This window comes from Periophthalmus magnuspinnatus, chromosome 8 (genome assembly GCF_009829125.3).
Source record: "Periophthalmus magnuspinnatus isolate fPerMag1 chromosome 8, fPerMag1.2.pri, whole genome shotgun sequence".
Taxonomy (NCBI): Eukaryota; Metazoa; Chordata; class Actinopteri; order Gobiiformes; family Gobiidae; genus Periophthalmus; species Periophthalmus magnuspinnatus.
The window spans coordinates 179,866-203,259 of record NC_047133.1 but is presented as its reverse complement, the minus strand read 5'-3'; the positions used below and the strand labels follow the sequence as shown (position 1 = coordinate 203,259).

Below are 23,394 nucleotides of genomic sequence, written 5' to 3'. Positions count from 1 at the left end.
ACTCAGGAGTTTTATTTATTGTTGTTTGGTTGTAAACAACAAAACAAAATGATTCAAACTTAAAACTTTGAACAGAATTTGAAAAGAACTAAATGTGAAATTAAACAGAATTAACTCAATAATCCATTAGATAAGAGATAATTTAAACTAGAACTAAATAAAAAGGTTGTAATCAATTATTTTATCGAATCAAAAGGAAAAGGTTTAAAGTAACAAAGGGGTTTAAGAAATTGAATAATTAAAGTTTAATATTAGTGTTGTCCATGTCTATGTCCTGTTTACAAATTGTTCAATATAACGCAGAAATTTAAACTTTGTGTTCTTTTTTCTTAGTTTCTTTCAACATTTGCTCCAATAGTCCAAACCTAACTGAGTTTCACTGGTCCACAGGTCAGGACTCCACACACTGAGGTCACACACACACAGCATGTCTAAGGTGCTGTGTGTGTAACATTATCTCAGGTGTTTCTCTTGGTTAAAATGCCTTGTACCTCTTCACAGATCTGACCTGTAACATGACCTGCTAGCGCCCCCTACTTGTCTCCATGGAGAAAGACGTGTCCGTCCATTTAATGTTTTTTTTTTTTTTTTCATCAAATCACATTTACTTCAGTTAAAAATCAGATGTTGCGTCCCAATAGTTACTCTTTAAGTTTCTCTTTCTTGAGCAGTACATTTCCCAAATACTTTTTCTTTGGTTCTCTCTCCACCTTCAGACAGAAGCAGCGAGGTCGACTTTCACCAGAAAAGTTACATATTGCACCTTTAATTTACGCAAGTTATTCAGATTTCTAAACTTTTTGTAAATGTTTCTAATTTAAATCCAGATTTTGTCCTTTCAGCGGATCCTTCTTTTTTTTAAACTGATGTCACAATAAATGTGCTTTTATTATCAGGATTATATTTCAGTATTTTCACATCTGACACATTAAGAAAGTGAATAAAAATAAAAGTCAGATTCAAATGACTCTGGAGCCTCACACTGCCCAGTGACTCAGACTAAACCCGTCTATTCTGAGCTCTGTGGTCTCCTGTTTATCCCACACACACCAGGACAGTAGCATTTAGAGCGAGGCGGGGCCCCCAGGAGCCGCCCGCCCTCAGGGACCCTGTCATTACACAGCGGCCCTCACACACGAGTCCTCGGGGCCTTGTGTTTCAGGGCTCTCCTGGTTAGATCCTTGACTCCATGTTGAGATTGCACTGCCTCATGGGTAACGGTCAGTGGGAGATGGTCGGCTCTGGAGAGACACGCTCTGGACGCTGTAGTGACCCGTGAACCTCTGGGGTCATGGTGGGTTTGATAACGCGCTCTGGACGCTGTAGTGACCCGTGAACCTCTGGGGTCATGGTGGGTTTGATAACGCGCTCTGGACGCTGTAGTGACCCGTGAACCTCTGGGGTCATGGTGGGTTTGATAACGCACTCTGGACGCTGTAGTGACCCGTGAACCTCTGGGGTCATGGTGGGTTTGATAACGCGCTCTGGACGCTGTAGTGACCCGTGAACCTCTGGGGTCATGGTGGGTTTGATAACGCGCTCTGGACGCTGTAGTGACCCGTGAACCTCTGGGGTCATGGTGGGTTTGATAACGCGCTCTGGACGCTGTAGTGACCCGTGAACCTCTGGGGTCATGGTGGGTTTCAGAACGAGACTTTTATATCAGAAAGTTGGGATTTTGATCTCACCAACAACAGAATCACTGTCTGTGTAATGAAGCTAAACAGTTAGTGCTGTTGTAGTTAGCGCTGACTTCCCTCACCCCAGACACTTCCTCCAGCTCTTCTGGGGGATCCTGAGGGGTTCCGGCCCAGAGACATAGTCCCTCCAGTGCGTCCTGGGTCCTCCCCGAGGCCTCCTCCTGTGGGACATGTCCAGAACAGAGCAGCTCCTCCCACTGAGCTCCTCACTCTGTCTTTGAGGGAGCACCCTGAGGGAGCACCCTGAGGGAGCACCCTGAGGGAGCACCCCGCTACACTTCCCCTGAGGGAGCACCCTGAGGGAGCACCCCGCCACACTTCCCCTGAGGGAGCACCCTGAGGGAGCACCCTGAGGGAGCACCCCGCCACACTTCCCCTGAGGGAGCACCCTGAGGGAGCACCCCACCACACTTCCCCAGGACTAAACCAGGACTAAACTGGTCTAGACCAGGACTGAGTCAGGTTTGAACCAGATGTATTTTTGGCAGAGCTGTGGATCATCAGTACACTCCAGTGTTTGTGACTCAGCCAGGAGTACCACACGGAGGGCACAGGGAGAGGGGGCGGAGGATCCAGGAGTACCACACGGAGGGCACAGGGAGAGGGGGCGGAGGATCCAGGAGTACCACATGGAGGGCACAGGGAGAGGGGGGGGAGGATCCAGGAGTACCACACGGAGGGCACAGAGGGGGGGGAGGATCCAGGAGTACCACACGGAGGGCACAGAGGGGGGGGAGGATCCAGGAGTACCACACGGAGGGCACAGAGGGGGCAGTCACTCTTTACATTTGCAGAGAACTCAAGGTTTGAACGACCAAATTGAAATTGTCTTTGCTCAGATAATAATTTAAACATTTCCATTTTCCAACAGTAAATCCACAGATTCTGGGAGAAGGTGAAAGATTAAAAAAAAACTGCATCATCCTGATTATACGACAGTAAAATCATATCTGCAAATGACAACTGTATTTTAGCCTTAGTTTAGTTTTTTTTTTTTTTACTTTTTGGAGACATTTTATTTTATTTATTTATTATTTATTTTATTTTATTTCACAGTTTGTCTTCCTTTTACACTGATCACTGATGTGGGAAAGTTACTTAAAATGTCCAACTCGAGCCGGGGCCCACGAGCCGGGGCCCACGAGCCGGGGCCCACGAGCCGGGGCCCACGAGCCAGGGCCAACCACAGCTCCAGTGCAGAGGGCTCCTCAGAGGAAACACTGGCAAATCTAAAATTATTAAAAATAATAAAATAAATCAAAACTAAACAAGTAAATAAAACATAAACACACTATCCAGCCTAAATAAGACTAAATAAATAGAGAAGTAAACTAAAATGATAAATACTAATCAAAAGCTATGCTAAAAAGATGGGTCTTGAGCCTGCTTTTAAAAACCTGAATGTTCTCTGCGGCCCTGAGGTCCTCCAGACTGTTCCATAGACGGGGGCCATAAAACTGGAAAGAGGCCTCTCCATGCGTGTGTGTCCTGACTTTGGGGATGACTAGGAGCCTGCTGCCGGAGGAGCGCAGGGGCCGCGAGGGTTCAAAGGATAAAAGCAGTTCTGTAAGATAAGAAGGCCCAAGACCATTAAGACATTTAAAAACCAGTAGAACTTTAAAATCGATCCTGAAACACACAGGGAGCCAATGCAGGGATTCTAAAACCGGTGTAATGTGGCCCCGCCCCCTGGTCTTAGTCAGGACACGTGCTGCTGAATTTTGTAATAATTGTAGACCTGAAATCGCCTTTTTGGGAAGACCAGAGAGCAGGGCATTACAGTAATCTATACGATAAAAGCATCAGCGTCTCTGTGTTGGCCCGAGAGAGAATGGGACGGACTCTGGATATGTTTTTCAAATGGTAAAAAACAATTTTTGTAATGTTTTTAATGTGTGGAATAAAAGTCAGCTCAGAGTCAAAAATAAGGCCCAGGTTTCTTATTTGTGATGATGGATTAAAAGACTGTGACTGTAATTTGGGTAAAAGTTTCTCTCTCTGGGCCTCAGGACCGATGATTAAAACCTCAGTTTTGTCCTGGTTAAGCTGGAGGAAGTTTTGTGCCATCCAGGATGTGATGTCTAAAATACAGTTAAAAAGTGCATCCAGGAGACATGGAGATGTAAAGCTGTGTATCATCTGCACAGCTGTGGAAGCTGATTCCATGTCTCCTGATGACATCACCAAGAGGGAGCATGTACAGGTTAAAAAGTATAGGACCTAAAATGGAACCCTGGGGCACACCACATGTGATTTTATGAACCTGAGAGGAGCAGGTGTCTAAACTTACCATAAATGTTCTGTCTGTGAGGAAGTAAACCATTTGTGTACAGAACCAGAGAGACCGACCAGGTGTTTGAGTCTGTTTAAAAGAATAGTGTGGTCGACTGTATCAAAGGCAACGCTTAGATCCAGTAGAACCAACACTGTCACCTGTTTAGAATCATAGTTTAGTCTAAAATCATTTAATTTATTTATTTATTTGTTTTGTTAAAATAGAATAGTGTCATTTTACTGGAGGTACTGACCTTTTATTTATTTTTTTGCCGGGACATGTTTGGACAAACGTCTCTCCTTTCTCAGAAGTGTCCACGACTGCCAAGAAGAGCAACTCTGAGGAAAGTGACATACTACTCTGTCATCACACAAGAACTAAAAAGACTAACAAAACTAACAAAACTAACAAAACTGCAGGTTTAATCCCAGACTGGAGATGATTCCAGGCAAAGGAACAACATCGAGAGACTCCAGCTGTGCAACTTTAGGTAAAGAACAGGTTTTCTCATGGTTTTGTTCTTTTTTATCATGTTTATAATATTTTCATAATAAATATGGCATTTTATAGACACGTTACTGATCCTGAGGGAAAGTTTAGCTTCAGAAACATCAGTGCAGTTTAACAGACAGACCTGGTCACCTGGTTCAGCAGATCCACTCACAGCCCTCAGGACAAAAGTGTCTGGGACTAAACTGGGACTAAACTGGGACTAAACTGGGACTAAACTGGGACTAAACTGGGACCATGAGCCACTGTGGAGCCTACAGCTGTTGTCTTCCTCGGGCGTGTCCTCCTCTTCAGTCCTGGGCTGTAGATGCAGATAAAATGATCTTGGACAGTGGACACTTCATATTGTCTTATGAAAAATGCATGTTGTGGAATTTCTAACAGTAAAAACCTGAAAAAAAACCCTGTTCAATACAAATGTCACTTCAGTTGGAGTAAAAGTATGCTGTAGAAAAGTACTTTGAAAATGACAAAGCCTTTAAAAGTGACTTAAGTTTGTGTCTCTGCTTAATGATCTACTTTGACCTTTAACCCCTGCCACGCCCTCCACATTCATATTTAATTGATCCTTATTGTCCCAGGTGTGAGAACACGGTTTGTGTAACGATTATTGGAGAATGTGTGGAATGTTGTGTCCCAGTGATTCACATGTAAACTTCAAATACACAAATACACAAATACACAGATACACAGATACACAGATACACAGACACAGAACAGGCTGTACTCGTCCCACTGGTGTGAGCAGCTCCTCCTGACGTCACACGCGCCTCAGGTGTGTGTGTGTGTGTGGGCGTGTGTGTATTTCTCACATTGTGTTGACCTGACACACATCCCTCTGACGTCACTTCCACATGCCCCAGGTGTGTGTGACATAAATCAGGTCCTGTAGATGTAAACGTGTCGTTATTACACATGAGTCCAAACAGGTTGAGTTCAGGTTCAGTCTGTTCTTGTGACATTCCGAAGTCCTGAGCTCAGGGCGTTTTCTCATCGTTTATGTTTGTCATAGTTTATGTTTGGGTTTATTTTGTGTAAAAGGTAAATTTGATGATGTAACATGAACAAACACGTTCCATCAAACATGAATGTCCTTCACCCTCCGTCCGTCTCAACACTGGTTTAAAATAAAAACAAAACGCTGAGTCTGATCTGACGTCACATCCGGATAATCCACCTGGATTGTCGTTTCTATCAGCGCCACACCAAACACCTGGATTTACACTAAAGTAAATAACACGTGTCACCTGTGGATGTGGAGTCCAACGTGGGACAAGGACGTGTGGACAATAAGATAACAGAGAAGATAATAGATGTTCTGCTCATTTTGGTTAAAGTCACATCAGGAATGTGTGACCTCCACTTTAAAGTTTTAAATGTGTAACGCCGTGTGGACCAGGAGAAGCCCCGCCTCCCGCACATACAGTGACACAATAAATGCATGTTGGACTCTTCTGTCCTTTCCTCAGAGTCACTTTACCTGTGTGGATCATGAAACTCTTCTGACTTTATGTTTCAGTCTGTTTGTCTGACAGTGTGAGAACTTCAACCCTCCATCAGAACGCTCAGGAGGAGTCTGACAGTTTTCAGTGGGAACATGTTTTTTTTGTGTTTTAAGAACTTTAAAGTGACACTGGAGAGACATAAACTCTGCTCCTTTGTGATGATTCCTTCTGCTTTAAAGTTTGATGTGGGTTTTTCACGACTGTCGCTGATATAATCCTGAGCAGCTGTGAGCTCTGCCGACATTTATGAGCCAATGTGTAGGTTCTGTTCAGATTATTGTTCCTACACCCCCCCCCCCACACACCCGCACACACACACACACACACACCCCCACACCCGCACACACACCCCCCACACACCCGCACACACACACACACACACCCCACACACCCACCCCCACACACACACACACCACGAGGATCAGATACATGATGAAAGAATGTGGATCTTTGTTTTTAAAGTTACTGAAGCATCTCCACCTCCACCCAGTGAGGTGGAGGTGACGAGGGTGATGCTTCAGAAATGGAGGAAGAGCTGGAGTTTTGTGTTTAACGAGTGACACTTTACAGGGCGTTTTTAGAGTAAAAACTGAGGATCGGCTGCACGGCTCATGCGGCTCACGCGGCTCACGCGGCTCACGCGGCTCACGCGGCTCATAATTGGACGATTGTCTCACCTCCAGTTTATTCTAAAGTTTTCTGCCCTGTGGAACTTTACAAAAGACAAATAAATTTTAAAAATGTTTTCACCGTAAAATGTAAAACAAAACAGTTTAAGGCAACAGCTCCTTTAATATTCCCCTGTGTCCAAAGAGACGGAGCACGGGGGACAATCTGGGGCTGAGTGTGGGGTCCTCTGTCCCTCTGTCCCTCTGTCCCTCTGTCCTCCGCAGGTGAGTGTCGGGTCCTCGGTCCCTCTGTCCTCGTGAGTGTCGGGTCCTCGGTCCCTCTGTCCTCGTGAGTGTCGTGTCCTCGGTCCCTCTGTCCTCGTGAGTGTCGTGTCCTCTGTCCCTCTGTCCTCCACAGATCTGGACACGTTTACATAAAATACTGAACTAATTATAATTTAAGGATCTGCAGAAAACTAGTATTTTTCATGTGTACTTTTTACTCAAGTACTTATCCAAATACAGTTTTGGCAGCTGTACTTGTACTTGTACTTGTACTTGTACTTGTACTTAAGTACATTTTTAGCCATGTAACTTTTACTTGAGTACAAATTTGCCGTATTCTTTTGATGATGGTTTTAAAGATTAAATCAGTCGACACGACCTACAGAAAAGAGATAAACACACACACACACCCCCCGCACACACACACACACACCCCCACAACCTACTTCAGATAAACACACACACACGCTGCACACACACAACCTACTTCAGATTTTTTAAGATGTTTGTTGATCTAAATTTCTATTTTAAAATATTAAAGTTTTAACTCCCAAACACGAGTCAGATCGATCGTGCGTTAGGAGCTTCTGTCCTTTCCGTTACCTGGAATGTTCCACAGTATGACTTTAAGTGTGTCTGCCCTGCACTCACGGGCTGATTGTTCAAAAACACCTTGAGAATCGTACGTCTCTCCACACATCACCTGTTTATCTGCACGGACACAGGTTTAAAACCATACTGTGGAACATTTCAGGCAAAGCATTAACATCTCCATAGAGACGAGCAGGTGGTGCACGCTCTGAGAAACGTCACACCTTTAACAAACAAAGCACTTTTAACAAACACAAAACCTGTTCGACCCGACGTGTTATTCTCATCTGTGTCCTGGAAAAACATGTTGGTCATGACGAGAATCAAGGAAAGAAAAACGTGTAAATAAAAGTGAATCAAGAGTGAGACGGTCAGTGTGCAGGAGTGAGACGGTCAGTGTGTGAGAGTGAGACGGGAGTGAGACGGTCAGTGTGCGGGAGTGAGACGGTCAGTGTGCGGGAGTGAGACGGTCAGTGTGCGAGAGTGAGACGGTCAGTGTGCGGGAGTGAGATGGTCAGTGTGCGAGAGTGACACGGTCAGTGTGCGGGAGTGAGACGGTCAGTGTGCGAGAGTGAGACGGTCAGTGTGCAGGACTTTTCTTAACCTTTCAGGTGCTTCTCCTCTGACGCACCTGTCGTCCGTCAGGTGCAGAGTTCAATTCAATTCATTTATTTTTGTAACGCCCAAAATCACAACAACAGTTGTCTGAAGGGCGTTCATGTTTTGGTTGATGGGGGAAACCGGAGTACCCGGAGGAAACCCATCCAGACACGAGGAGAAACATGAAAAACTCCACACAGAAAGGCCTGGTGACCCGGGGATCGAACCAACCTTCTTGCTGTGAGACATGAGTGATGGCACTCAGTCACCGTGCCGCCAAGACACAAAAAACAAAACAACAGGAAGAATCAGACACAACAGGAAAATCAGACACAACAGGAAAATCGGCCAGGCAAGGGGGAGGAAGACCAGATGAGGAGGAGGAGAGCCGGGCGAGGAGGAGGAGAGGGTCCAGCTGTCATCGGGGCATCTGAAAGAGATACACTCCACAGGGGGAGTGGGACAGGGGACAACATGTGAATAGCATTGCTGATGAGAAAATAGGACAAAGCAGAGGATAGTGCTCAGGTTGCCATACTTCCCCCAGCTAGTTACTCCTACTGCAGCCTGTCTTATCCCGGGTTTTAATGTCCCTAACTCCCTCACTATGTAACCTGGTCTATACCGAAGAGGAAGGTTTTAAGCCTGGTCTTAAATACAGAGACTGTGGGGGCCTGTTTAACATCAGCAGGGAGTTGATTCCATAGCACAGGAGCTTGGTAACTGAATGCTCTCCCTCCCACTGTACTTTTGGACACTCTAGGAACCACTAATAGTCCTGCATTCTGAGAGCGGAGTGCTCTGTTTGGCTGGTACGGGACAATAGCATCTTGCAGATAGGATGGGGCCATACCGTTTAGGGCTTTGTATGTCAGGAGGAGGACTTTGAATTTGATTCTAAGCTCGACAGGAAGCCAGTGCAGATATTTTAGTACAGGACTGATGTGGTCTCTTCTTTTAGTTCCTGTTAGGACTCTGGCCGCTGCATTTTGGACCAACTGGAGGCTCCTTATAGTACTTTATAGTACTTTATAGTACTTTTGGGGCAGGCGGCGAGCAGAGAATTACAGTAATCAAGTCTGGAAGTAACAAATGCATGGATGAGTTTTTCAGCATCGTTTTTAGGTAAAATATTTCTAATTTTAGTTATATTTCGCAGGTGAAAGTATGCGGTTTTACAAGCTAGGTTTATATGGGCTGTGAATGAGAGATTTTGATCAAATAGGACTCCAAGATTTTTTACAGTAGGGCTAGAAGCTATACTCACATTGTCGAGTGAGATTATCTGGTCTGACAGAGAATCTCTTTGACCTTTGGGACCAACGACAATGACCTCTGTTTTTTCAGGATTTAAGAGCAGGTAATTCAAGGTCATCCAGGTTTTGATGTCCTTCACACAGGCACTGAGTTTATCTATTTGATCAGTCTGATTTGGTTTCATTGATAAGTACAGCTGAGTGTCATCAGCGTAGCAGTGAAAATTAATGCCATGTTTTCTGATAATGTTCCCCAATGGCAACATATACAGAGTAAATAGGATTGGACCAAGCACAGATCCTTGTGGAACACCACAGGCTACTTTAGAACAGGGAGAGGTGCTCTGGTTTATACTAACAAACTGGTACCTATCTGATAGATAGGATTTAAACCATTTGAGGGCGGTCCCTCTGATTCCAATGTCACATTCTAACCTCTGCAGTAGAATGTTGTGATCAATGGTGTCAAACGCTGCACTGAGGTCCAGTAGGACCAGGACTGAAGCCAGCCCGTTATCAGCAGCAAGTAGTAAGTCATTTGTTACTTTAAGCAGTGCAGTCTCTGTGCTGTGGTGAGCTCTGAATCCAGATTGAAATTTTTCAAATATATTATTGTCCTGCAGGTGGCGGCAGAGCTGTTTCACCACAACTCGTTCTAGAATTTTGGAGAGGAAGGGAAGATTAGAGATAGGTCTATAGTTGACTAATTCATCAGGATTTAGGTTAGGTTTTTTCAAAAGGGGTTTAATCACAGCATACTTAAAGGACTGAGGAACGTAGCCATTTTCTAACGACATATTTATTATGTTATGGATGGAATCTATTATTAGGGGGAGGGCTTCTTTGAGGAGTCTGATTGGAATAGGGTCGAGCAAACAGGTTGATGGTTTTGACGACATGATGACTGAGGTAATCTCCACCTCATCAACAGGAGTAAATTTATCTAATATTATTAGAGGGTCCATATGGGATATTGGCATTACAGACTGGATTTGCTCAGAGCTGATTTTTGGAGTAGCTTTGTTGATTTTGTCTCTAATGGTTGTGATTTTGTAATCAAAGAAGTGAAGAAAGTCATCACAACTAATGTTCGAGGGGATAAGAGACTCATTAGCAGTGTGGGAGTTTGTCAGCCTGGCTACAGTGCTGAACAAAAATCTGGGGTTATTTTTGTTTACTTCTATTAGATTTGAATAGTATCTAGTTCGGGCTTTCCGCAGAGCGGCCTTATAAGTGAGCAGGCAGAGCTTCCATGCCTTCAGAGACTGCTCAGAGCGCGAGCGGCGCCAAAGCTTCTCTGTGCGTCTTACATGTTGACACAGAAACAAGGACAGGACTGTGAGACTGAAGCTCGACGCTGTGGCCTCGTGCCTTGGTGGAGGTCTGCTGCTGTTCAAATGCAGAAGTGAAAGAGTTCATCTGTTCTGTCAGGAGTCTAACCCACAACCTCCTGGTGAGAGGGAGACCTGTCCCACGGGTCATTACACTTCCACAGTCCAGACTCTGTGGGACAGACACACCACTGTCCCGGTCTGGAGTAACACTCATGGGCCGGGGATTTGTCCACACGGTAAATAAAGTACGACCAAAGTAAATAAAGTACGACCAAAGTAAATAAAGTACGACCAAAATAAATAAAGTACGACCAAAATAAATAAAGTACGACCAAAGTAAATAAAGTACGACCAAAGTAAATAAAGTACGACCAAAGTAAATAAAGTACGACCAAAATAAATAAAGTACGACCAAAGTAAATAAAGTACGACCAAAGTAAATAAAGTACGACCAAAGTAAATAAAGTACGACCAAAGTAAATAAAGTACGACCAAAGTAAATAAAGTACGACCAAAGTAAATAAAGTACGACCACGGTAAATAAAGTATTAAAAAAAAGATGTTTGATGGGTTTCCTCTATCGTGGGTTATTTTTTGAACGTTACCAGGTTACGCTGGTTACGCTGCATTTGTGTCTTAGTTGTTGCAAAGGTTCAATTTTCTTCGTATTATTATTTTATGTCGTTAAATTTAATCTGGGCGACTCACATCATGATCTGAGGATTAGTCCATTTTTCTTTTTTCAATCCAGGAAAAAAACCTGACCCGAGAATTTGGAATGAGGAAAAGGAGTTTTAGTCTGGACATCTACAGTTTTGTCTTGGATCTCGACCTGAGGAGCAGAGGAGGAGGGAAGTGACCTCTGACCCCTCAGCTTAAAATAAAATGAGACGCACAACAGGAAGTGACATCCAAATAAAAAGGCTTAAGAAGAGCGGGGGTATACTGGACATTATGTTATGGAGGACAGAGGACACAGAGAGGACAGAGAGGAGACAGGGGGTGAGAGGAGACAGAGAGGACAGAGGAGACAGAGAGGACAGAGGACACAGAGAGGACAGAGAGGAGACAGGGGGTGAGAGGAGACAGAGAGGAGACAGAGAGGTGTGAGAGGAGACAGAGAGGAGACAGTAGTGGGGGGACAGGGTGGGGGGACAGTGGGGGGACAGTGAGGGGGCAGTGGGGGGTCAGGGTGGGGGGACAGTGGGGGGACAGTGTCTCGTGCCCTGGAGACACTGTCCTCATTCACTGCGGCTCTTTAAACAGGAAACAGCTGGTGCTCTGTTGATTTGTCTTTTTTCCCGGTGCAGATGTTTCAGTCGCTCTTCAGGTCAAAGTCTGCGTCTGATTATGAAGCGTTTTATTATTCCAGAATCAGGAAGTACACATTAGCATGCTAGTTGTTGTTAGGTTTACTGTGACACTAAACTCTGGCCTCTGAAAGTCAAGAAAAGTGCTGATAAACTCAAGCTCTGAATAAATAAGGTAAGAGAAGAATAACTTTGTCTATTTCCATGGAAACCAGCAGGCGACACCGTGAGGCCAGTTACAAGTCAGATCTGGATTCTGGTTGACTTCACGTCGTTCTGTCAATTCTAAAACTGAAAAAACATCTCAGAGGTTTAAGACTGAGAGCTCAACACGAGTAAGTTACACAAAAGCCTTCAGCACCATGTTCATGTGTGTACTGTGTGTTCATGTATGTGCTGTGTGTTCATGTATGTGCTGTGTGTTCATGTGTGTGTGCTGTGTGTTCATATATGTGCTGTGTGTTCATGTGTGTGTGCTGTGTGTTCATGTGTGTGCTGTGTGTTCATGTGTGTGCTGTGTGTTCATGTATGTGTGCTGTGTGTTCATGTATGTGTGCTGTGTGTTCATGTATGTGCTGTGTGTTCATGTATGTGCTGTGTGTTCATGTGTGTGCTGTGTGTTCATGTGTGTGTGCTGTGTGTTCATGTATGTGCTGTGTGTTCATGTATGTGTGCTGTGTGTTCATGTGTGTGCTGTGTGTTCATGTGTGTGCTGTGTGTTCTTGTATGTGCTGTGTGTTCTTGTATGTGCTGTGTGTTCATGTATGTGCTGTGTGTTCATGTATGTGCTGTGTGTTCATGTATGTGCTGTGTGTTCATGTATGTGCTGTGTGTTCATGTATGTGCTGTGTGTTCATGTATGTGCTGTGTGTTCATGTATGTGCTGTGTGTTCATGTATGTGCTGTGTGTTCTTGTATGTGCTGTGTGTTCATGTATGTGCTGTGTGTTCTTGGGTCATGGTTGAAGAGGCTGTGGTCACAGATGTGAAGCCGTGATGTTTCGTAGCAGGTTTCACTCTCTGTGTCTCAGCGTCTCTGTCTCAGTGTCTCAGTTTCTCAGCGTCTCTGTGTCTCTGTCTCAGTGTCTCAGTTTCTCAGCGTCTCTGTGTCTCTGTCTCAGTGTCTCAGTTTCTCAGCGTCTCTGTGTCTCTGTCTCAGTGTCTCTGTCTCAGCATCTCTGTCTCAGTGTCTCTGTCTCAGTGTCTCTGTGTCTCAGTGTCTCTGTCTCAGCATCTCTGTGTCTCTGTCTCAGTGTCTCTGTGTCTCTGTCTCAGTGTCTCTGTCTCTGTCTCAGTGTCTCTGTGTCTCTGTCTCAGTGTCTCTGTCTCAGCATCTCTGTGTCTCTGTCTCAGTGTCTCTGTCTCAGTGTCTCTGCGTCTCTGTCTCAGTGTCTCTGTGTCTCTGTCTCAGTGTCTCTGTGTCTCATTCTCAGTGTCTCAGTGTCTCTGTCTCAGCGTCTCTGTGTCTCTGTCTCAGTGTCTCTGTCTCAGTGTCTCTGTCTCAGTGTCTCTGTGTCTCTGTCTCAGTGTCTCTGCGTCTCTGTCTCAGCGTCTCTGTCTCAGTGTCTCTGTCTCAGTGTCTCTGTGTCTCTGTCTCAGTGTCTCTGCGTCTCTGTCTCAGCGTCTCTGTCTCAGTGTCTCTGCATCTCTGTCTCAGTGTCTCTGTCTCAGCGTCTCTGTGTCTCTGTCTCAGTGTCTCTGTCTCAGCATCTCTGTGTCTCTGTCTCAGTGTCTCTGTCTCAGTGTCTCTGCGTCTCTGTCTCAGTGTCTCTGTGTCTCTGTCTCAGTGTCTCTGTGTCTCTGTCTCAGCATCTCTGTGTCTCTGTCTCAGTGTCTCTGTCTCAGTGTCTCTGTGTCTCAGTGTCTCTGTCTCAGCATCTCTGTGTCTCTGTCTCAGTGTCTCTGTCTCAGCATCTCTGTCTCAGTGTCTCTGTCTCAGTGTCTCTGTGTCTCAGTGTCTCTGTCTCAGCATCTCTGTGTCTCTGTCTCAGTGTCTCTGTGTCTCTGTCTCAGTGTCTCTGTCTCTGTCTCAGTGTCTCTGTGTCTCTGTCTCAGTGTCTCTGTCTCAGCATCTCTGTGTCTCTGTCTCAGTGTCTCTGTCTCAGTGTCTCTGCGTCTCTGTCTCAGTGTCTCTGTGTCTCTGTCTCAGTGTCTCTGTGTCTCATTCTCAGTGTCTCAGTGTCTCTGTCTCAGCGTCTCTGTGTCTCTGTCTCAGTGTCTCTGTCTCAGTGTCTCTGTGTCTCTGTCTCAGTGTCTCTGTGTCTCTGTCTCAGTGTCTCTGTCTCAGTGTCTCTGTGTCTCTGTCTCAGTGTCTCAGTGTCTCAGTCCTGCAGAATGTGACGACTGCAGTATTTTTAAGTCTGAGATCAGATCAAATCGACACCAGGATCAGACTGAATATTCTCTTTTGTCACACGTAGCACAGATTAGTTTTTGTACTAAATCCTGTTTGGCACAGTTTAGTCCTGATGTAGTAGTAGTAGCAGTATTAGTAGTCTACAACTACAACTACTACAACTATTACTATTAGAAATGTCCTTATTGTGGGACAGAGGTTATTACTGCTCCTACTACTACAAATACAACTACTTCAAGTGCAGTTGTACCATGCTTAGAAATGTACTTACTGTGGGACAAAGGTCATGGCTACAACTACTTTTACTACTACTACAGCTACTACTACTTTCATTACTATTATTACTACTACCTTGCTAAAAAATATTCTTATCATGGGACAAAGTTTATTTTACAAAATTCTCCTCCTACTGAACACACTCCCTTGTATAGTCAACACCAGCCTACCCCAAACACGTCTGTCCCAGGACGTGAGGACAGGTCGAGCAGGTCTTCTGACGCACTGGGGGACTGAGTCAGATGCCCTCCCTGTCCCAACACGTTTGTCCTGGTCCTGGAGGCAAAACCGCACCCGAGTCAAACATGGAAAAACAACACGCTACAAGGCCACGCTGACGATAATTTATTTTTACAAAAACAGTACAAGTATAACGTGTCCTTCAGTCAACTTCAAATACAGTACTTTGGTAAAGAGCTGGACAGACGTGTGCTGTGTCAGATGCCCTTCCATCCTCGTATGTCCCTGTAGTGTTAAACTGAGATGGGGGAAGGTCAAATGTCAAAAAAGAAGTAGTGTCAAATGCAGATTGTACCTGATTTATGGACAATTTTTCTGTTTTCATAAAAGTTTGTGGATCCAGCCACAGTTTAAGTCCATGAAACGACACAAATAAAAAACACATTTCAAACAATAATGAGGCACTTCAGGACAATTCAACCATAAAGTTTAAGTGGACTTGTGCAACACGCAGCAGATACGTCCCTGTGTCCTCCAGCAGAGACACTTCCTTCAATGGCCTGTCCCAAAATGGGTCTGTAGGGGGCGCTGTCAGTTTCTGCTTGGCTTGCCCCTTTAGGCTTGTACCCGAGTTGTCTCTTTAGTCTCGCACCTTGAAGACAGTGGCTCAGTGGTTAGAGTGTTGGTCCCCCCAACCCGAAGGTCGGAGGGTTGAGTCCCGCTCGGACCAAGTTCTGTCCTTGTGTCCTTAGGCAAGACACTTCACCTACAGCCAGGGCAGCTGTGGCTACAGTAGTATCTTACATCACCAAGTGTGGAAATGAATAATGACTGTGGAGCTTTGAAAAAGCACATTATTATTATTATTATTATTATTATTATTATTAAGATTGTCCCCTGGTTTTTCCCTTGAAGCTCGCAACATGAGCATTGTCCCTTTAGGCTTTTCCTTTAATGTTTGTCCCTTTAGGTTTGTCCTTTATTGTTCGCCTGTTGAAGTCTGTCCCATAGTTTTCCCTTTAGGCTGGTGCCCTGGTCACAGCCTCGTCCCTTGAGCCTCGTCCCTTGAGCCTCGTCCCTTGAGCCTCGTCCCTTGAGCCTCGTCCCTTGAGCCTCGTCCCTTGAGCCTCGTCCCTTGAGCCTCGTCCCTTGAGCCTCGTCCCTTGAGGACGGCTCTCATCTCTTCTTGCGGCTCTGTCTCTGGCTCCTCCTCTGCTGAAGGATCATGTCGTGGAGCAGGTCCAGTCCCGGCTGCAGACCGTCCCCGTCCAGAGCGGAGCAGCCCTGAGTGTGGAGCAGAGTGGACGGGCTGAGCTCGTGGACAGACAAGGCCTTCTCCACCTGAGGGACAGAAGAGACAGGGTCAGAGACAGGGACAGGGTCAGAGGCAGAGACAGGGTCGGAGACAGAGACAGGGTCGGAGACAGAGACAGGGTCAGAGACAGGGTCAGAGACAGGGACAGAGACAGGGTCGGAGACAGAGACGGGGTCAGAGACAGAGACGGGGTCAGAGACAGAGACAGGGACAGGGTCGGAGACAGAGACAGGGTCAGAGACAGAGACAGGGTCGGAGACAGGGTCGGAGACAGAGACAGGGTCAGAGACAGGGACAGAGACGGGGTCAGAGACAGAGACGGGGTCAGAGACAGGGACAGGGTCGGAGACAGAGACAGGGTCAGAGACAGGGTCAGAGACAGGGACAGGGTCAGAGACAGGGTCAGAGACAGAGACAGGGTCGGAGACAGAGACAGGGTCAGAGACAGAGACAGGGTCGGAGACAGAGACAGGGTCGGAGACAGAGACAGGGTCAGAGACAGGGACAGGGTCAGAGACAGGGTCGGAGACAGAGACAGGGCCAGAGACAGGGACAGGGTCAGAGACAGGGACAGAGACGGGGTCAGAGACAGAGACAGGGTCAGAGACAGAGACAGGGTCGGAGACAGAGACAGGGTCAGAGACAGGGACAGGGTCGGAGACAGAGACAGGGTCAGAGACAGGGACAGGGTCGGAGACAGAGACAGGGTCAGAGACAGGGTCAGAGACAGGGACAGGGTCAGAGACAGGGACAGAGACGGGGTCAGAGACAGAGACAGGGTCAGAGACAGAGACAGGGTCGGAGACAGAGACAGAGACAGGGACAGGGACACTAGTTAAAGACTCAGTATTACCTGTAACGTCTCATATTTGAATCATGTTTTCCTTTATTTGTTTTTAAAATGTTTAATTCTCCAAAAATAAAACGACGTTTTATGAACTTGAGTTTTTCACCATCTCCATGTTTCTGTTCTCAGAATAATAAAAATATAAACCACTTGTTTGAGCTAAAACTTTTATCACTTGTGGTGTGGCTTTTTTTTTCTTTTTTAATGAGATTTTATTTTTGGTACAAACATGTTTATATCATAGAAAACTCTTTATGAGGTACCAGAGTAGAGCTTTAAATGTGACATCAGCAGACGAGTAAAAAACACAAACAACTTTATTTGAGATTTAAATCATTAGTTGTTTAAACACAGTTGTGTTTTTAGTCTCTCCAGAATCTGCTCAAAAAGACAAACGCACAAACTGGAGCTGACACACACAGACACACACCCCGACACACACACAGACACACACCCCGACACACACACAGACACACACCCCGACACACACACAGACACACACCCCGACACACACACAGACACCCCGACACACACACAGACACACACCCCGACACACACACAGACACACACCCCGACACACACACAGACACACACCCCGACACACACACAGACACCCCGACACACACAGACACACACACCCCGACACACACACAGACAGACACACACACAGACACACACCCCGACACACACACAGACACCCCGACACACACAGACACACACACCCCGACACACACACAGACACCCCGACACACACACACACACACACCCCGACACACACACAGACAGACACACACACAGACACACACCCCGACACACACACAGACACCCCGACACACACACAGACACACACCCCGACACACACACAGACACACACCCCGACACACACACAGACACACACCCCGACACACACACAGACACCCCGACACACACACACACAGACACACACACAGACACACCCCCACACAGACACACACACAGACACACACACAGACACCCCGACACACACACACACAGACACACACACAGACACACACACACACAGACACACACACAGACACACCCCCACACAGACACACACACAGACACACACACAGACACACACACAGACGCATACACAGACACACACACAGACACACCCCCACACAGACACACACACAGACACACACACACCCCCACACACAGACACACACACAGACGCATACACAGACACACACACAGACACACCCCCACACAGACACACACACAGACACACACACACCCCCACACACAGACACACACACAGACGCATACACAGACACACACACAGACACACACACAGACGCATACACAGACACACACACAGACACACACACAGACGCATACACAGACACACACACACACACACACACACCGGGGCAGTGCTGTAAAAGTGTTGGTTCCAGAAAACTGAAGAAATCTAAGAAAACTCTGACGTCACTCGTTCCTTCTGCCCCCGGAAAAACAGAAGAATCACCCGAGACGACGATGAAACAAACACGGCCCTGATTTAAACACGGCCCTGATTTAAACACGGCCCTGATTTAAACACGGCCCTGATTTAAACACGGCCCTGATTTAAACACGGCCCTGATTTAAACACGGCCCTGATTTAAACACGGCCCTGATTTAAACACGGCCCTGATTTAAACCTGCTCTTTGTGTTTTAAAATGTTCCACTGCACAAAACCAGAGTTTCCTCTAAAGACGATTCTTTTATAATCAGAGAAAAACGCTCAGGAAAATGGGACATTTTTATATTATTGATAATTATATTAATATTATTATTGAGTGAGAACAGTTTGTCCTCCATGTGTCTTAAACTCATCAGGAGTGTGTTTGTGCGTCTGTGTGTTTGTGCGTCTGTGTGTGTGTTTGTGCGTCTGCGTGTTTGTGCGTCTGTGTGTGTGTGTCTGTTTGTGCGTCTGTGTGTTTGTGCGTCTGTGTGTGTGTTTGTGCGTCTGCGTGTTTGTGCGTCTGTGTGTGTGTGTCTGTTTGTGCGTCTGTGTGTTTGTGCGTCTGTGTGTGTGTTTGTGCGTCTGCGTGTTTGTGCGTCTGTGTGTGTGTTTCTGTTTGTGCGTCTGTGTGTGTGTTTGTGCGTCTGTGTGTGTGTGTCTGTTTGTGTGTGTGTGTTTCTGTTTGTGCGTCTGCGTCTGTGTGTTTGTGTGTGTGTGTTTGTGCGTCTGCGTCTGTTTGTGTGTGTGTGTTTCTGTTTGTGCGTCTGTGGGACTCACAGCTGTTGGACGCACACAGCTGTGATGATGTAACTCGGGGAAAAGTCCAGAGTGAGGCTTTAGCACAGACTGGAACTTTCTCACGTTTCATCTTCGTCTCATTAAAATCAAACTGAAACTGAAACTGTGTCAAAAAAATGAAACAAGACAAATCCAACGTCCCGTCGAGTGAATTTCTGCTCACGGTTTTTCTAAAGATTCAGGAAATGTTCATTTCTGTCCCGTGAACGTGATGTTTTTAGTATCGATACCTGCTCAAATGAGTATGTAGTTTCGATACTAGTATCGATTAGTATTTGATTTGATACTTTTGACAGATAAAAATCATCGAACAGAAAAGAGACTCAAACCTGATGTTTATAAATTAAATCCATTATTAAATTTAATTAAATCTCAAAGTGTTTGCAGTAAATTTGAACATTAGGCGTCACCTGGAATAAAGTGACGTTTCAATCAATAACAAATTATAAATAAATTCTTTTGATACCTCGTTGGCATCGAAATAATCTATGAAAAATTATAATAAAAAATAATAATTAATTCAAAGATTTTCCAAAAAACAGCAGTGTAAAGTTTCAATTGTACCAAATGTTTCTCATGGAATTAAAAAAATCACTGCTGCCTAATTCTGTACAGGCATTAGCATTATCATTAGCCTTAGCATTATCATTAGCATTAGTATTAGTATTAGCATTAGCCTTAGCATTATCATTAGCCTTAGCATTAGCCTCAGCCCCACCTGTGCGGGCGTCATAGTATTAGCATTAGCCTTAGCCTTAGCATTAGCCTCACCTGTGCGGGCGTCATAGCTCCGGGCAGGTCTTGTTTGTTAGCTAGCAGTAGTATGGGCGCCCCCTGGCTCTCCGGGCAGCGCGCCATCCGGTGCAGCTCGGCCCGAGCCTCCTCCAGACGCTCGGTGTCGGCCGCGTCCACCACGAACACCAGCCCGTCCGTCCTGCGAGCGTACGCCTTCCACAGGGGGCGCTGTTTGTCCTGACCTCCCACGTCCCAGACCTGGTACAGCCCACCGCCGCCGCCGCCGCTCAGCCTGACCCGCTCCATGTTGAAGCCTTTTGTGGGGACGGTTTCCACGAACTCGCCCAGTTTGAGGCGATAAAGCAGCGAAGTTTTACCAGACGAGTCCAAACCGACAACCACGATGTGCAGGGACTGAGCGAGACCCGGCAGGAAGGGGCCCCCAGGGGCCCGCTCGCTCAGCTGGTTCCCCATAACAGAGGACGAGCGATTATTGATCTGAAAAAAGAACATTTTAATACGACATCAGTGCTACATTTGTACTACATTAGTACTACATTAGTACTACATTAGTACAACATTTGTACTACGTTAGTACTACATTAGTACTACATTAGTACTACATTAGTACAACATTTGTACTACGTTAGTACTACATTTGTACTACATTAATTTAATACGACTGTGCAGTTTTTGTTTTACACGACATTTCTCTCTAAACAGACCCAGTGTGAGAGAAACCGCGCCTTTAAATACACGACAGCAGTACTACATAAAGTACTACATAAAGTACTACATCAAGTACTACAGCAGTACTACATAAAGTACTACAGCAGTACTACATCAAGTACTACATCAAGTACTACATCAAGTACTACAGCAGTACTACATCAAGTACTACAGCAGTACTACATCAAGTACTACATAAAGTACTACATCAAGTACTACAGCAGTACTACACAAAGTACTACAGCAGTACTACATCAAGTACTACATCAAGTACTACATCAAGTACTACAGCAGTACTACATCAAGTACTACAGCAGTACTACATCAAGTACTACATCAGTACTACATTAATACTACATTAGTACTACATTAATACTACATTAGTACTACATCAGTACTACATTAATACTACATTAGTACTACATTAGTACTACATTAGTACTACATTAGTACTACAGCAGTACTACATTAGTACTACAGCAGTACTACATTAGTACTACATTAGTACTACATTAATACTACATTAGTACTACATTAATACTACATTAGTACTACATCAGTACTACATTAATACTACATTAGTACTACATTAGTACTACATTAGTACTACAGCAGTACTACATTAGTACTACAGCAGTACTACATTAGTACTACATTAGTACTACAGCAGTACTACATTAGTACTACAGCAGTACTACATTAGTACTACAGCAGTACTACATTAATACTACATTAGTACTACATTAGTACTACATTAGTACTACATTAGTACTACAGCAGTACTACAGCAGTACTACAGCAGTACTACATTAGTACTTTACTGCTGTGACATAAACCCTGTGAGTCTGGGCCTCTGCTCTTCTGCTCTTGTGCCTGTCCGACACAACATACTGTAAACACAACAGAACTGCAACTTCAGAGTAACTTTTGTTTAGAAGTACTTGTGTTTACTTTTCCTTCATTAGGACCAATAAATATCCCACACTTGAACTTTAATTAAACAGATGCCAAAAGTAAAAACAAATCAGACAGTTTCAGGACTGAGGTTTTTGAAACGACCAGAAACAGAAAAGGACAAAAAAATGAACTGATTTAAAAAAGAAAAACATCTGGACAAAAGTGAAACATCTGGGACAAGTCCAAGACATTTGTCCCACAGCAGCAGACTGGACATCAACGAGGGGACAACAAAGACAAGACAAGAAGGACAAGAAAGACAAGAAAGACAAGAAAGACAAAAAAGACAAGAAAGACAAAAAAAGACAAGAAAGACAATGAAAGACAAAAACATGAACTAAAACGTCTTTTTCAGATAAAGGGAAACACTGTGAACTTCCAAAACAGATAAAGAGAAAAAGGAGGAACATGAACAGTTTTTTCTTCAAGTTGGTCAGAGAAGAGGAGAAAAGGAGAAAGAGGAGAAGAAAGGAGGGAAAAGTAGAAAAGAGCAGTGCGGAGGATCCACGCGTGACACCGGGGCTTTACCTGTTTTGTGTCGTTCAGATCCGGCTCTTTAATCCGCGGCTCGTCCGCTGATCCTCGGGTCTGAGTCTGGAGCTGATCTGGATCTGCAGAAAGAACGAGAGAAAACAGGCCACGCCCCCTGAGACCATGTGACCCACGCCCACCACGCACACCACGCCCACCACGCACACCACGCACACCACGCACCCCACGCACAGACTGAGCTCTTCAAACTGAAAACACTCTGTTCCACCGTGTGATGTCATCATGTAGAAATACTGTAGTAGAAATACTGTAGTAGAAATACTGTAGTAGAAATACTGTAGTAATACTTTAACCTATTTAATGATTCGATATCCAACTGAATTCAGCCTCAAACAGGAAATAAAATTCACCTTAATATAAATTTAAAAAGAAGGAGGAGGAGCCAGAGGAGGAGGAGCGAGAGGAGGAGGAGCCAGAGGAGGAGGAGCCAGAGGAGGAGCCAGAGGAGGAGGAGCCAGAGGAGGAGGAGACACGGACTGGGGACACATGGACACGTAAAGACAATATGCAAATGAGCTTTAAATCAGTCAGATTTATTCACACGTGTAAGTAGACCTGGTTTAGACCTGGTTTAGACCTGGTTTAGACCTGGTTTAGACCTGGTTCAGTCCTGGTTCAGTCCTGGTTTAGACCTGGTTTAGTCCTGGTTTAGTCCTGGTTTAACCCTGATTTAGTCTTGGTTTAGACCTGGTTTAGACCTGGTTTAGACCTGGTTTAGTCCTGGTTTAGACCTGGTGTAGTCCTGGTTTAGTCCTGGTTTAACCCTGATTTAGTCTTGGTTTAGTCCTGGTTTAGACCTGGTGTAGTCTTGGTTTAGTCCTGGTTTAGTCCTGGTTTAGTCCTGGTTTAGTCCTGGTTAAACCCTGATTTAGACCTAGTTTAGTCCTGGTTTAGTCCTGGTTTAGTCCTGGTTTAGTCCTGATTTAGACCTGGTGTAGTCCTGATTTAGTCCTGGTTTAGTCCTGGTTTAGTCCTGGTTTAGTCCTGGTTTAGTCCTGGTTCTTCGTGTGTCTAAAGATAAAATGATTTGATGAAATTGTATAAATATTGAATCACAGTTTGTGTGAAATGTTGTCGTTCTGTTCTCGACTCAAACTCCATGTCTCCGTCTCCATGTCTCTGTCTCCATGTCTCCGTCTCCATGTCTCCGTCTCCTTGTCTCCGTCTCCATGTCTCCGTCTTTTTGTTTTAATCTCGTGTTTTC

The 23,394-nt window shown here is 45.2% G+C and overlaps 1 protein-coding gene across 1 annotated transcript; it reads right to left on the bottom strand.

Annotated features, from left to right (window-relative positions):
* Positions 1–14,939: 14,939 nt before the first annotated feature.
* LOC117374810 (ADP-ribosylation factor-like protein 4D) lies at positions 14,940–22,240 on the bottom strand. The gene is made up of 3 exons (XM_033970989.2): positions 22,167–22,240; positions 19,989–20,450; positions 14,940–16,126 (listed from the first exon to the last, which is right to left on the bottom strand). Exons 2-3 carry the CDS (start codon positions 20,424–20,426, stop codon positions 15,962–15,964), a joined length of 603 nt encoding a protein of 200 aa, XP_033826880.1. The 5' UTR covers positions 20,427–20,450; positions 22,167–22,240; the 3' UTR covers positions 14,940–15,961.
* Positions 22,241–23,394: the final 1,154 nt, after the last annotated feature.